The sequence below is a fragment of the Teleopsis dalmanni genome, chromosome 1 (genome assembly GCF_002237135.1).
Source record: "Teleopsis dalmanni isolate 2A chromosome 1, ASM223713v2, whole genome shotgun sequence".
In the NCBI taxonomy this organism is placed as follows: Eukaryota; Metazoa; Arthropoda; class Insecta; order Diptera; family Diopsidae; genus Teleopsis; species Teleopsis dalmanni.
Window position 1 is genome coordinate 75,432,064 of NC_051846.1, and position 17,211 is coordinate 75,449,274.

Here is a 17,211-nt window from a genome sequence, read left to right on the forward strand (position 1 = left end):
TTTGATATTGACTCTGCACTAGGATAATAAACTATAAGTGTTTAGTAGACTACATTTGTATACGGACGTACAAACACCTAAAATTGGCAGTTACCTATTTTGGGAACATAAAAAAAGTCCAGAAAATCTACAAGATGTAGTGTGTTTACAGTTTTATACGAAAATTTAAGTATGCGATAGGTGCTTTTTCTGATTAAGTGCGTGTCGCTCTTAGTCTTAGTCTATGTAAATAATTAAATTGAATGAATTACACATGAAAGTATTTCCCCATTCACCATGCGCCCAAAATCTAGCCTCAGTCACTATTGACTATTTGCAGATATGAAAGCGATACTCTAAGAAAAGATGCGAGCCATTTTCATCTTTCTCCCCATAACTGCGGCAGGAATGATTAAAGGGAACATTCAATCTTCTAACATGGTTCTCCAAACGGCTGCGACCCGTCAACAACCCCATCAGTCTTATGGACCTCGATTTTCTTTGCAGGACGTGGCCAGTTTGCATACAAATCTTTTATATCCATCCCACCTTACGTTGAGCCTTCCCAACTTATATTAAATTACTTAACACAGAAAGAATTCAATATAATTAAATTGAAAATAAATATATAATAAAAATTATATCTGAACCTAAATGACTCTTCTGCAGTAAAAACCATCAAACAGAAATATATATATTATCGAATAGTTTTAGAGTTTAAAATATTTAAGAAAGATATTGCATTTCTCACATTTTATACAATATCTATTCTGTTTATTTCACCGTTTAGTGCCTGTATAACCTTAATTTTTGCAGATACCCTTGTCGCGAATTTTGACATAACCACGAGACGGCACTAACTTTCATAGCACAATACTTTACAAAGGGGAAAATCATTGTTCTCCAAGTGGTGATATTATATACTTACTTTGAAAGCTTTGAATTCATATCACATAACACTGAACCAATGAAAGCACCTAGTCAGTATTTGTAGTATACTGCTAATATTAAACTTCCATTTTAATACTCTTTGTTAAAAAATAAATATGTGCAGTTAACACTGGTAACTATAGACCCTTTTGGGAATGGTAAACCACTTGGTAGTCGTATTTGACGAGTGGCTTCGGGACGCAGATCCAGCCTTTCTTGGAACTAACTTAACCATATCCTAACCCATGTATTCGTACTTAGAATTCCTTTCATGTTATCTCTCTTGTAGGTCTCTATGGACTATTACAATAACAGAGCAAAGTTATATGGAGAATTTCACTATATGTGAATATATTTAAATAATTAAAAAAAAGTTTTCAAAAAATTGTATTACTTATAATATATTTCTTATAATATAGACAAGATTTAAGGAATTAGTTATAATATGACCTTAATATTACTTTATTATTAAACGTATTACATTATTTACCTTAATAATAAAAATAAAAAACATTTTATTAAAATTTTTTTAGTTTTTTTTTATTTTTAAATTTGTTGAAGAATTTATAATATATAATATTTTAATTTAATCATTTCGATAAAGCACTCCGGAGCAGTTATCATATATAGATATATAGATTTGTTTTAATTTTACAAAAATATTATTTAATATATTGAACAGTTACAATTACTTTTAATATTGAATCTTTATATGTATGTACCTTTGGCACTTACTGTTAGAATATAGTGTTTATTTTATTTTATGACTCTTATGCATAGCATTTGAATAAAATCTATTAGTTATTGCTTTTTTCCACATAAGCTTTTTAAGCATATGTTTTGATTTATAATATATAATAATTAATTATTATTATTATATTTATGTATTAAATAGATACATATATTTTTTATTGATATATATATATATATTATTTATACTTATGTATTTATAATATTTTTGTGTTTAAATATATAAATATATATATATAACTACTTATATGTATATATGAATATACATTGTGTATAAATGTCGTATATTATATACATTACATAAGCATACACACAAAAATACATATATGTATGTATTTAAATACACATATATATTATATATATAAATACGTACACACATGTCATGAATGTATATAAATGTATAATTGACTATATATAAATACATAATTAAATATATATAAATATATAAGTAAATATATATAAATATATAATTAAATATATATAAATATATAAGTATATATATATAAATATATAATTAAATATATATAATATATATAAATATAAATATATAAATATAAATATATAGTAAATATATAAAATATATATAAATATATAAATAAATATAAAATATATATAAATATATAAAATATATATAAATATATATAATATATATATATATAAATATATATATAAATATATATAAATATATAATTAAATATAATTAAATATATATAAATATATAATTAAATATAAATATATAATTAAATATAAATAAACATATTCATGAGTGCATATATTTCTTATACATATTTATATATACATATATATAATGTATATATAATTAATATATATTAAATATAATTATACATAATATATATTTTGAAATAATAAATTTATATTAAATATATATATATATTTATATATGAAATTAAATATTTAGTTTCTTATATAACTCTCTAAACTTATATGCATGTGACTTAAAATTAAATGTTTTTTTATAGTGGTTTTAAAGTACATTACTTAGTTTTTTATATAATTTATTTTCTTGTATTTTTAATTGAATAAATGAATTAATATTATCATATATGTACATATTTTTGTACTATATTTATTTAAACATTTCTTTTTCTTTATTAATTAATTTTTATTATTAAATACATTACTTTAAAATAATAGAATATTTAATATAAAATCAACTTCTATCACTTAATTTTAAATATTTTATATTTTATATATTATTAATTGTTTTTACTTAATACTAAATTTCATATAATTAAAGATTTATCCCTAAACCAAAGTATTTGTGACTAAATATCATTGAATTATTTTATCATTAAAATCCAACCACCTATTTCCCACCAACATATTAAGAATATAAAATCAATATAGATTTTAAATATATTGTTAAAAATAATGGTATTTCTTAATTGCACAAAAATGTTCTTTTAAATAAGTTTTTAATCATTTTATAGGAAAAAAAATGTTAATTAATAAATTAATTATAAATAATAAAATAATAAAATTTTGAATTTTATTATTAAAAGATTCGGTCTACATATATATAATGGAATATTTATGGATGAGATATTCAGTCTGTATTTTATAAATAAATTATTTAAAGGATGAAAAACAAGCAATGCTTTTATTAAATATTGATAATTAATAATAGTTATATTGTTATAAAACATTAATTTATGTCCTTTAAATATGAATGAAAAACAATCAATGCTTTTATTAAATATTGATAATTAATAATAGTTATATTGTTATAAAACATTAATTTATGTCCTTTTAATATGAATGTTTAAATGATAAAAGTAGACGTTGTTAGCATTGTCGCCGTAGTTATAAATAAATTTAATTTACTTAGAAATTGCTAGGAGTAAATCCTTGAGCTATTTTGTTATTGTTAGTACATATATAATATAATATTAATTCAAGCAAAAAATATTAATAAATTCATTTTTGTCGAGTAACCAGAAATAGTGACAATTTAAAATCAATTTATATTTAATTAAAAATATTTGTGATAGTTATCACTATCTTGTATGGCTAGAATTAAGTCCTAGTCCTTTAGCATTAATAAGCACAAGCAATTTAGTTACAGTTAACTTAAATAATACATTTATTATTAAACAATGTAGTAGTTTTTTAAATTATTAAAACATTTTCTTACTTATCGTTTAACACGCAAAATAATTTTACTTAAAGTTGATTTTAAATGAATATAATTCTTAATGTTAAAACTTAAATTACGATATTATTATTAAAAGTAAATTAAAAAATTAATTAATATATATCAGTGCTATGTAAAATCATACAATTCAATTAAACTTATTCGATTACAATGCATATAATGCGGTGCTCAAGTTTAGTTTCAAATAAGTGCGAGTAATCAGTTTTAAAAATTATTATATGAAATTTTTGAAACTGTCAGTATGGAATAGATATAACATCCAATGCATTAGCGAGATTGAAAACAAAATTAGTTTCAGATCATAAGCAATTCAAAAGAAAACACCAACAGAATCTAAAACTACAAGCCAAAATGCCTAATTACACCTCAGAGCAATAGTGCAGATAACCTTTGGTGGATTTATGTTACTAGCTTTTTCAATGTATCAATGAAGTATGTAATACGAATAGAATGAATAGAACTGAGAATTAGATTTAGAATTAGAAAGATAACAATAACAGTATAAATAGAAGATATGAGTTCCGTAAACGAAATGAATTAAGAAATTTATGAGCAAATAACATATTTGAATAAAAAATATCATGGCAGAAGGAGTGCATTCTCTTTATAAAATATTTACACTTACACATTATATGTTTCTTGCTTCTGTTGGACCCAAAAGTAGATTCTAGACTATCTTTTTTTTTTTTTGATTGGCAATATATGCAAGTATATACAAATACATGTTATATAATATTTTTTTTAATTGGGTATCAATAACGATTTGTAAAATTCGAAGACATTGACGAAACAATCTTTAAGAATGCATTTCACGGATAGGAGTAGGTGGGAGGATCGATCGTAATCTATACATAGGAAATTTAAAAATTAGTACTTAATTTTATAATAATATTGTATATAAAAATTTAATTATAATAATAATAATAGTGAAATGAGAAAAAAAATATTTTAAATATAATCTATTAGATAAATTATTAGTATTTATGAATTATTAAGCTCGTTGGAATATTTTTTCTGTTTGATGTTAGCATTTGATACTTATTGTATACCTTAACTATTTTTTTTATTAGTATCATGATGGTTTATCACAATTGGATATTACTTTGAATACATCTCAATATGTTCTCTTTGTATAGAGTTTATCACTACAACCTATCATGAGTAAATTTCATTAAACTTTTTGAAGCATACATATAAACGTATTAATGGATTTTTTAATATTTTTAAAAAAATTATATTGTCGGACATGCCTTTCCAACGAACTATAACACGAAAGAAAATTGTTAACTTTTTGTTATAAAGCTGAATTAGTTATTCTTTTATACAACAATGACTTAAACTGACATATATTGTTTTTTAATAATAAGACACTGTTAAATATATATAAACTTTTTATAAATAATAAAACATTTTTCATAGCAATAGTATATTGCTAGGAATTTAATACAAGGAAAATATAACCATTAATAAAATATATTTTTATTCTAGTTATTAATGGCAAATTCTATATATACGGGTCGTTATATTTGAAATAGGTGCAAGTCAGTTTTTTCATATATACTAACATAATTATATGTTTATATATATATGTATATATATAATTAAAGTTTTACACTTCCATAAAATCTTTACCATAAAATTTTACAAAAAAAACTTAATTTGTATAATTTATAATGAATTATTAATATTTAAATAAATAAAAAATGAATACATATAAGTTCGAGTAACATTATATAGAAGCAGCTCGAGTGTATTCAGCACACGGATGAACACTTCAAATATTCTAGCAGCGCCATTTTCGAACTTTTCTTCAGCAAATCTGCTTTAAGGTAGAAAGGCGTCGCTAGGCATCAGGGCGTTTTTATTCTTAAATTTGTAAGATCACACTTACAATTTTTTTAAAGTATGTAAACCTAATGAGGGAATGCTCTCTCACAAACGTCAACACCAACGTCATTTTAGAGTTTAAGCAATGCTAAATACTCATTATGAAGGCTGGTGTGATGCTTCCGAAAAGGTATTCTCCCATACGTTTACCTGCATTTCGAAAATGATGAGCAATAATTTAAGAATTCAAAACGAAAATACCGTAGTGCCTATTGTTAATGTGTTTCTAATATTTTAATTTTTTTCGTTCTTTTTTATACAAATACGCATAACAAAAAGTTTCCGAATGCAAATAGTGTTCGAAAATGTCCAAGCAGTTATACTTGTGCAAAATGGTCGAACGCTAATGATATTCGAAATGCATGCGAAATGCTAAAAGATAAACATACTCGAATCATATATGTAGTTCTTTATGTCATTAACAGTATAATTAATTCATTTTTTTTCGAAACTGAACTTACACAAATTTTATATATAACAACTCATATTTTTTTTATATATAAATAAAATAATTAAGATATTTATTTAGAGCGTGCACATTTTATACGATTGAAATATATTTTAAGTACCTTCGTATAAACAAAATGTTCAGTTTTTAAGAAAAAGATGAAGTAAATGTACTCATACTTCTTGTCTTTATATTAAACAAGAATGTATTCCAAACTTCTTAATTAAGTTTTTTTACTAAGACAATTTTAACGCACTTCGCTTAGTACTTCACATTGGCTTAGTAATTTACAAATATTATAATTTACTCTCATCTTTTTATACTATTGTAAAATATAAGCATGTATACATAAATATTTATACACGTATATTTTATATCAAATATTCTATATATTTCTATTTTTAATCGACTTAGTTATTTCTACTATTTTAACTTAATAAATTTAGTGTTTTGTTACGAGGAACATTTTTTGTTTTGAGGATTTAATTATCGTCAAATTTATACTATTGAACAATTTGTTAACATTGTAATATATTTCTCAATCACTATGCACATTTATTAAAATATGTATGATTCACACTGCATACATATTGTATAAAAATGGCATAAATAATTAAAAAACAATAGAGAAATATTTAAAATCGTATATGTCTGTGCGCGTAACTCCCATCCTCATCTTCATCACTAGAATTAATGATGTTGCGTAAAGTCAGAAAATGGAAATCGTTAAGTGTTTGTTCGAAAAACTCGATGGTCTCCTGATCAGCTCCAGATATAACACTCTGAGTAGCATCCAAAAGATCTTCAGCTGCATCAAGCAGTTCACGACTACCGTGTGCTACACCTGATGCTGTGACAGGGACAGAGGCAGAAACTAGACCGTTAGAGCTTATACTATTCTCACCACTTGAATTATCCGCATTATTTGAAGAACTAGCTGCAACTCCGCGTGAAAATTCATCAGCATGTGCAAGAGTAGATCCAATAATATCGCTTGCAATACGTATAGCTGCATCAGTTGCTGCAATGGTGGATATAAAGTCACTAGCATTTGGCGGTAAACGCATACCTAAAGGTGGACCCAAATCAAGTGCAGCATCTTCATTTAAATCTAAATTTCGTTCGCGTCCCTGATTAACTTGTGATGCAAAATTGAAATCTGTTGTTACGGTGTTACCTTCAATACGTAGGCCAGCAACACCTTTTTTGGGAATTGTTGCCAAATCACGTTTAACACGTCTACAACGTGTCGCATCGTTTTGACGCAGTTGCAACATGTTAACTAAGTCAACAATATAAACATAACCTGCTACCATCACTGTACAGGATTTTTCACCTTTCTTGTAAGCTTCTTCAATATCTTGGCTTGTACGATCGTCATACTGCCACCAACCTAAAAGTTGTAATTGAAATTTAAGAAATTTTAATTAATAATTTATAACATTTATTACAGTTTTTTTTTTGTTTATTAGAAAATATAATATAAAAAATACAATATAGACTTAATTTAAATGTATATTTTATATTATTATTTTAGCTTTATCTGCTATTGATTGGTTTGCTTAATCCTGCTATTCCTTTAACATGCATATCTTTTGCTCGACGTATTTTTCGACGTCGTGTTGTTACTCCCTTAGGATACTGAACCATTTGTTCAAAATCAATTGTGTAAATTGCACCACAGACGAGTATATCATATTTATGATCTATATCAATGTCAATAACTACTTGACCGTACTGCATTTGATATGCTTCCTCAATTTCGTTAGAAGTACGTTTATCATATGCCCACCAACCCCCTGCAGGTGTGGGTAAGTTAGCTGGATATACAAAAAATGTAATTTAACTTACCATTGCGACCTTCATAGAACCATTGGTAACCATCTTCAGTGCTCTTTGTAGTACAAATATCATCAATACCATTCACTAGTTGTGGATGATCAAGGAACTCTGGTGGAATCTCACGGCGACACATTGCACAGCGACGATTTTTATAAGCCACACCCTATAATGATTAATATTAAAATTATTAGAAATATTATTTGCTTAATTGCTTGAAAATGGTATCTATTGGAATTATTACATATTTATGCATATTAACGAAAACTGAGGCTTACCAACACCGCGTTATAGGCTCCTCGGGGAGGTATGTAGATCTGAGGTCAATTATTGCTTACTCTGATGAAATGATAAATAATAAGCTAGTCAAGGAGTAGAGTGGGGTTTTGAAGAATCTTCACAGTTAATAGAGACTAAAAGTGTTCAAGTGCACTGACTCTACTAGTCTCACATAATAATATATATATATTATATATAAATAGATATATATATATTACCTAAATTACAAAAACATTACAGTTTCAGATATGGGCGTACCCGAAATTGGAGGAAGGGGCGCTGGTATACTAATATGATATTATTAGCATTATAAACATTATATTTTCAATTATTATTAAGGATATATATGTATGTCAAATAAATTATGAAAATTAGTAAAAGATTAGAAAGGCGAATCTTATGCATTTCTTATAACCAATATTTAATTTTTATGCAAAACAATAATAAAATATGAAGTCTAGACGGGAGGTGCCCCCCTACTCCTGCATGTGTACGCCCATGGTTGCAAATATTATCCGAACTTTTGTTGTTGTTGTTGCAACACACTGGGACCTGCTTGTGAAGTCCCTTTGGAGGGAGGTGTTGAACGGCACTTGATCATCGAGTGGTTGCGGAACGTAAACCCGGTCGTTCTTGAAACCATTCGATCTGTTAGAAGCTTCGAGCCTTTGACGTTTGCGTACGCTTGTGCTCGCATTTGACTTGACCATAGTCAGCTGTGCAGTAGCATTCGATCATTATAACGTGTTTAAGTATTTCTAGTTATAAACATTTTTTTAAAAAAATGTTCGTTGCTTTGTCAATTTTAAGCATTTGATTTAAATATTACAAATCGAATACACTTCAACTATTCTTACATCATAATATTTCAACATTTTAAAACATTAACGCATATAGATATGTACATACATGCATATGACTTGTAAATACATCTCATATTTCAAATAAACACAAATGTTTTGTCAGACCTCATAACTTCATATTTAATTATATATAAAAACAATTGAAAGAATTTTTATGTTTATTTTATAGTCACCTTCAGCTTAAATAACCATAAATGCTTTGTAGATAATAAACAGAAGTTCACATAAATAACGTAAAATAACGTAATTATTGAATTAAAAATTTGAATTCAATTTCTGCATAGTTTGCATTTGCATCCTTGCCTTGGTGCGAATATTTTTTATGAGCTTTTGAGTTATTATATTTTTAATATCTTTTATGCTTACTATGGTATAAGTTCATCGAAAATACATTCATGCCCATAAATTAGGCATGGATGCTTGAGATGAATTTGTTGGTGGCTATGTTAAGTAAAAGGTCATTTACATGAGGTCACCCTATGAATGTGCCGTAGGTCGATTTTATGAAATTATTTAAATGCATTTTTGAATAGTTGTCGCCATTGCCAACAACTAACGCCACTAAGGGCGTATCAAAGCTGTAAACAACACAACATTAGTTCGAAAAAACCGGTTCGATTGCGACCAAAATGGCTAACGAATTGTAGCCAAAACAAAAAATACAAATATGAGGAAGTAACTTTAGGTGTTGAATTTGACCTTTCACATATGACACAAAAAAAGAGAAAATAAAATCAAATCATTTGAAAATACCATACCATCTTATTGGATATAAAATACAATGAATATTAACATTATCCATATTAGTACGAAGCTATAAAATCAATTTTATCATTGCAACTCTGCACTGAACCCTACAAATCTATTTCTGTACCATTTTTAATAGCCAATGAAGGTCAATAAGTTTTTTCGTACTTCCGCACAAAAAACGAATACAAAAATATGACGTCGAAAACATTATTTATATTCAATAAAGTAATTAATATTTGATTTGCAAACAAATCACGTATTTTTCATGCACGTAAAGCTGCATTTGTTTATAAAGAAATAATTTTCAAAAAAGAAAAAAAACTTACTTTTACACACAGGAAACAAAATATATGTCCACATGGAAGACGTGCTGGGTGTATACAGGATTGTAGACATATGGGACATTCCAATATATTCCCTTCGGCACCACTTTCTATTTAACAAACATTGCAACTATTATATTTTATTTTAATTAAAAAATTATTATTTATCTAATTTACCATTTGTTTCGACTGAACCAGATTGTACGCCTGTTGATGTGCTGCTAGATTGTGGTGAAGTCATAGGTTTTTGTGTTGATGTTGATGTTGAGGTGGAAGGTGTTGCACATAAGTCTATAACGATTGTCTCTGATTCTTCAACATTAATTACGCCCAATAAATTCGAATCAATGCCTCGGTTTTCTTCTGCTACATGCTGCGTTTCTTCTTCATTCTCCATATTTTCAGAAGACAATGCACTTTCATCCATTTTTAAATTATTTTTATTTTAATTTTTATATTTAAATATATGTTGAAAAAATATTTTTTAATAAACACACAAAAAAAAACTATTTCACAAATTATTTACTGAGGCAGTTTCAGACGCTGCTTCTTATTGAAGCAAAATTTTCTAAAAAGTGAAGAAATAATCAAAACAACAAATACTTTACGCAAGCAGCAAAGTATGCACACTTATGCATGGATTAAGGTTGTATTTTTAAAAGATATAAAACTTGCCAATAATTATTAAAAACTAAAAATTCATTTAATACTAGATCTGTTCCAGGAGCTACTCGTAGCAACTTTGAGTAACACTGTGATATACAAGTGCGTTCCACCAGCAATTTTTCCAGCAATTTTTCCATTTCATTTTAAGTAAAATTTGTGTTGATGAATCAGTTATTTTGGTTTGAATTTAGATTCTTGTATCGTTTATTTACGACACACTGGTGTTTTCACCAGACTATTGTTCTATGAAAGTCTGTGTAAGGTGCGAAATTTGGGACTTTATTTGTGTTACGCTCTCATTTTGTACATTACTTGTGTTTTACTTAAATTTTACCTAATATGTTCAGACAGCTAAATTTCCTTAATTTCGTAAATATGAAATTAAGTTAATTTGGAATGTGTTCATACTGCACCAAATTAAGGAAATCATATATTTTTTGTTTACAAATCGAATGTGAAAAATAACATGCTTTAAACCCCATTTGTATCTGGGAAATTTTAAAAGTTGATTATTATAACTATAAAGAATAGCATCTAGTAGTTTTATTAGTTTTAGTACATGTGAATTATTATTTTTCACTCTAGTTCAAATTAATAACAGTCACAGTTTTTTCTATATATTCAAATTTAAAAATTCGCACTACTTTCAAAATATTTTCTTGGTTTCATTAAAATCAACTGTCACTGACATTTATTTGAAGAAATGTCACTTTTTCGTTATCTCAACTTTATCTTTTGCTTAAAATTTATCTTACGCATAGTTGTATTTGAAATGTCCCTTAATTTCAGCTTTCGTTTCAATGAAATTAAGGCAGTTTTCTTTAATTTCGTTTTAACCTTAAAACTGAATTTTATATACAAAAAATAACTTAATTTCTGTGAAACGAAGATGTAATTAAGACTTTTGCGAAGTTAAGGTGTGTCTGAACAAAGTATAACACTGAATTTTGTACGGAAGGAATATCTTAATTTCTCTGACACGAAGATGATAAGATTTTTGCGAAATTAACGTGTGTATAAACAGAGTAAAAAGTAATATAAACATTTGTTCAAATCGATTTTAGGTTAGCGTCAGTTAATATCTTTTTATTGCTATTAGTAACAATTTATTACAAATTTTACGTTAAGTTAGTTTTAAAGTTGTTATGCTATAAGTTAATTAATAGTATTTTTATGTGCAAATACATGTTAAATAATTAAATCATTTATGCAAAACATTCATAATATAAAATAATTAATTCAAGTTTCAAAGATATATCTATTTGCTTATTCATTATTATATGAGTAAAACACAATATATTTAATTGACAATTAAGTATTAAAATAAGGCTATTAAAATTTTACATTTACATTTTACAAATATTTAAACTTACCTATGATTGAATTAATATTTACGAAATTATGCTGACATTATTCTAACTATATCACGGGAGATGATCCTTTGATAATTAGATATTAATTTACAAATTGTATGAGTTTAAATTTATTTACGCAAAACCTGAAATAGCATTTTCATTTTAACTTTATTTATATTAAAAATTTAATAAAAAAAAATTAAAAAAAAAATTTAAATCCTTAATATTTTATTATATGTAGCGTATTATTTGTTACAATTTCTACCAATAGAAAATAAAATTTTTAAAATAATATATACATATAAAAAACATTAATTTTTTTTTATAAATGAGAAAATGTTTACTCGACTTAAAACAACTAACTAACTATGTTATAATTGACAAACAGATATGATAACATAATAAAGGGCAAATTAAGATATTTATTAAAGAAACAATAAATAAATGAAGCCATAATTATTGGTAGATTAAATAAATTTGCAATTAAGTAGCTAATTGTCATTATGTCAAAATCGCTTAATTATCTACGAATTATCTACAAATGAAAAAGCAGCTTCAAAACATTTCAGTGTGGCAACTACGTATTTTAGTGTTAATGAAACAACGAAAATAAAACGGCAATTCCATTGAAGTGTACATTTCAAAGAAAAACGGAATAACGAAAAAATTTAAAAGTGCGATCAGTTTTTATATTTTTCTTGATATAAAACAAAAGGACACAAAAATTCATATGTGAAACCAATTATTAATATTTTTAATAGTAGAAAATAATAAAAGTGCGTTTATATATACTGAATTAAATCAACAAACGTTTAATAATTATTATTGTGTTACATACAAAAATGTGCTAATCCAGTTCAATAAATGTAAGTCTAAACATAATATAAGACTTTAAATACTTTTTTATTTAAAAATTTGTATTTGTATATTTGTATTTCTGTAGTTATCAACATTTTACATTGCCTTTTTTTTCTGTTTGTAAATTCAGTTTGAATTAAGAAATCACGCTTGCTATGCATAGTGACGTCAACATAATCAGCGTAAGGATCAGAAGTCACTGTTTAAGGAGCCTTGCATGGCAACAGTTCGTAGAAGACGAAATTTAGTTGAAGTACAGATTAATTTTAATATTAGCCTGTAGAAGTGTATCAAAGCATACACACTTCAGACATTGAGATATAAACATGATCCGTTTTGGGACTATAGAATGATGTTTTATAGTTAACAAAATGATAGCCTAAGTATAATGTTTGTGTGTATAATATTTTTACCAGGATTTAAAACAATTTGGAAAACTGATCAGTGGTTTGAAGTACAGGTCTATAGCCTCACAAATTTATTTCAATTAAAAAGACTTTCTATGTGACGGTTATAGGTTTATTCTCCAAATCATCGAATAGCCTTTCTTCATAACAGAAATTAAGGTTTTTAAATTCCAATCTTAGCGTTCCGCACTTCGTTAATGTCTCTAAGTTTCTTTGCAATACAGTAGCGGTTCAAGCCCATGTCTAGGCCCCTAAATGTGTGCCTTTAATACATCCCGAAATAATCAATTTGGTCCCTGCTTCTTTTTTTCCTCCTAAAATGAGAAACAAAATTTTTAGCTAACCACAAGAGCGCATCGGATTTTCTGCCTGTCCAAACGAAAGCCGTAGTGATATCACAGTTCTTTTGTCCATCACTTTTCTTGAATGAAAGTAATGTCAGCGTTTTTTGTTATTAAGAAGGATTCGGTTATTCCAAGTATATTACAAAGGTGTCAGTTTAATGAACACAAAAACACCAACTTTGTGTAACTGGTTTACGTGTCTAATGCGCCTCTTCCTCGAATAAAAACAAAATAGATGCAATTTTTGAATACATGAAATGTATACAAATTATATATTATTTAGGAAATAATTTTTTTTTTAACAAAAAATATATAAATTTTTTACCTGCCTCCAGTTGGTGTCTTTGTAAAATTATAAAATTTTTGTAAAATTTCAATTTTCAAGGCATTATCTTTTGATAAACAAACGGAAACAAAATCAGCTGCTTTGACAATTTCAGAAACAAAATGGAACGTTCAGACTTTATTTTTATCAATTTATTACTTTACCAAGTTACCGATAACGTCAGAATATCCCTATTGTAACTGTGTGATTTCTATATTATTTTTAGATCTTTATTATATTCAGTAATTTTGAAAGTATTTTGCTGCATTATTTTGTGTAAGACTATGGGAACCTTAAGTAAGCATTTCAAGAATTATAGCAATTTAATGTTCGAAACCCTACGTTTGATCGTAATTCGAAATGCATTTTACATATAATTACGTTCGTTAAAATGTCTATCCTACCGCATTTATCTGAAAAGCGTATTTAAAAGAGGAATTTTAATATCCTTTTTATCTACGTTTGTAGTTTTAAAGACGTCAGTATTTAGAGAGTGTAGTAGGTTGACCATACAACTGTTTCGAGTATTGCCAAATATCCATCATCAGTGGTCTTGGAAATAATTCTTGTATTTAATTATTCGTAAATAATTTTATGATACTGCAAGTACCAGGAATCGAACTCGTGTCCTATCAAATTTGAAGTTTAGAGTTAGCGCTCGTTAATCAACTGATCTAAAATCGTACTTGACTTCTATGTTCGCACATTTTTCTGGAGTTTTTTTAATTGGCTGTAAAAGTTTTATTAACAAATTCAGTTGCCGTGTTTATATATATTAGAAAGAAATAATAAAATAATTGAATTAATTAAACATATTTTTATTATTTTTAATTGTTAAATTTCAATACTATTCTGTTTGTATGGGCATTATTTGTTACATGATTTATATATTCTTTCTTATGTATAGAACCTAATCTAGGAACGTAATACTGAGAAAGTCATGCTAAAAAAGAAATTAATTCTTTAAATTTCTGTTATTAATCTATTAAAGAATTTAATAGAAAGTATATATTAAAAAAGGTGCTGGAGAAAATAAATAACTCTCTTGATATTAATTGATATTTATTTACGTATTTATTTGTTATTTACAATTTATAACTCTCTCTAAAACATTATAAAAAATAAATGCAATAATGTACACAAAAATATTTCGAATGTAATGTTTATAGTAAACACTTGTTCGAATTCCGAAACTAAATCACGTTTTCGAAAATCTGTTGAGTAATTAAAATAAGTAAAACATAAGGACAAACAACTTAAACGAAAAATATAATTTTTTTTTGATTTGCCTAAAAGTGATAATTATTATACCATAACTTGACAAAATTATTTTTAAATTTTAATACATAATATTTCTGAAAGATGAATAATTGTTATCAAAATTTTTTCCAGTTATTTCTATTTAAATATGTTACAAATAATATTTTTATAAATACTATATTACAAATATTATAATAAATATTATATTATAAATATTATATTATTTTAATAAATATTATTTTTATCATAAATTACGTTTTTCATTATTTTGTTTTAATATATAAAACACTAAGCCATCATCAAAATTTAAATGAAATTCCTAGAACTATTAAACCATTAAGTACCGGTCAAATTTAAACCTTGGAAATTTACGGTGAAATTTTCATAGTAAACAGTAAAATAATACAAATTTAACTAAATGAGAAGTGTTTAATATTTATTAAAAGATTACTCTTGTTTTATCTTTACCTACAAATATTATAAATATTCTTTGAATATTAATAAATATTCAAAGCTAGCAGTGTGGTGCACAACACGCTGGTCCGAAAGGGGTTAATAACAATATTTAATAAAGTTATTACTGTATTATGAATTTATTCTTACATATAACTGCTTATATTATTCTGTATATACATATATATATATTTATATCTTTATATATTTCTATATTATATATTTGTACATTATATATTCATATATTATATATTTATATCATATATTTATATTTTTAAATGTATTTTTCAAAATCAGCAAACTATAAACTTTTTAATATTTTTCCATACGAGCGGAAATTATGAACATACTCAATGAAAGCTTTTATTAACATGCCAATTTAAGTACTAAAAAGCTTTAAATATGAACGCAACATTTTAAACTTTTGTAAGCTTTTCAAATAAAAACTTGCCGTCCTTGTTCTTCAAATATGTTTTTAAGGCCAAGAACACAATTTTCTTAATTTACTTTTTTTACATAATTCGTGCGTTGTTTGCAATAAAGTTCCTTTTTCTGTTCCCTTCTAACTTATTCAACATATTATTAATAGGATGAAATGAAGATAGAACTCATTTGTAGTATTTAGCTTATTTAGCCCCCCGTATGTTTCTCCTTGATCTATTTCAATATCAGCGTTGTTGTGATTGTTGTTGTTCCCTGTCCGCATTCGTGGATTGAGTGCGAAATTTGGCCTACAGACCTAATTTTATTCTGCAGCCAAAACAAACCTTTTAAAATTAACTAATTTGATTAAAATCAAAAGTGAATTACATATAATAAATAAATCGACATAAACGTGAAGTGTTTAAATATAAAATATATTATGTGAAATGGTTCTTTAATGGCAAAAATTTATACAATATAAAATTATCGCATTAAGCGTCGCAGTCGACGTCAAATTTATACGCGTTTCTCAACTGTCCCGCACTTCTACCCACTCATCAACTAACTAAAATGAATTTCGTTGTTCTTTTTGAGGAATAGTTGCACTTCCATTCCGGAGCTTTCCAATTGTGACCAGTTGATGATGTTACGGGCGATGTCTTTGTCTCCGGTTAAATGAAATTCGTTCAATAAAAAATTATTGTATATACCGCTTCTTCAACTAAGAATATAATTAAATTTTAATTGAAAGTGTGTAAAGAATTTCCGTTGAAATATATGGAGAAAAATAATCTAATAAATATCAGTGGTGATTCGTTTCGCATAAAACATTTTCAATGTTAAAAGATTTAATAAAAGATATATGTACATATATATAAAAATAATGTGTTCTAATA

The 17,211-nt window shown here is 25.9% G+C and overlaps 1 protein-coding gene across 2 annotated transcripts; it reads right to left on the bottom strand.

The window, feature by feature from the left end:
- Positions 1–6,580: 6,580 nt before the first annotated feature.
- LOC119668786 (E3 ubiquitin-protein ligase rnf146) lies at positions 6,581–12,409 on the bottom strand. Of its 2 annotated transcripts, XM_038078422.1 has the most exons (5): positions 12,264–12,409; positions 10,402–10,640; positions 10,228–10,334; positions 8,022–8,175; positions 6,581–7,563 (listed from the first exon to the last, which is right to left on the bottom strand). In XM_038078422.1, exons 2-5 carry the CDS (start codon positions 10,619–10,621, stop codon positions 6,806–6,808), a joined length of 1,239 nt encoding a protein of 412 aa, XP_037934350.1. In that variant the 5' UTR covers positions 10,622–10,640; positions 12,264–12,409; the 3' UTR covers positions 6,581–6,805. The 2 variants fall into 2 exon arrangements, with proteins under 2 accessions (XP_037934350.1, XP_037934349.1); XM_038078421.1 differs by lacking the exon at positions 12,264–12,409 and having other exon boundaries at positions 10,402–10,790.
- Positions 12,410–17,211: the final 4,802 nt, after the last annotated feature.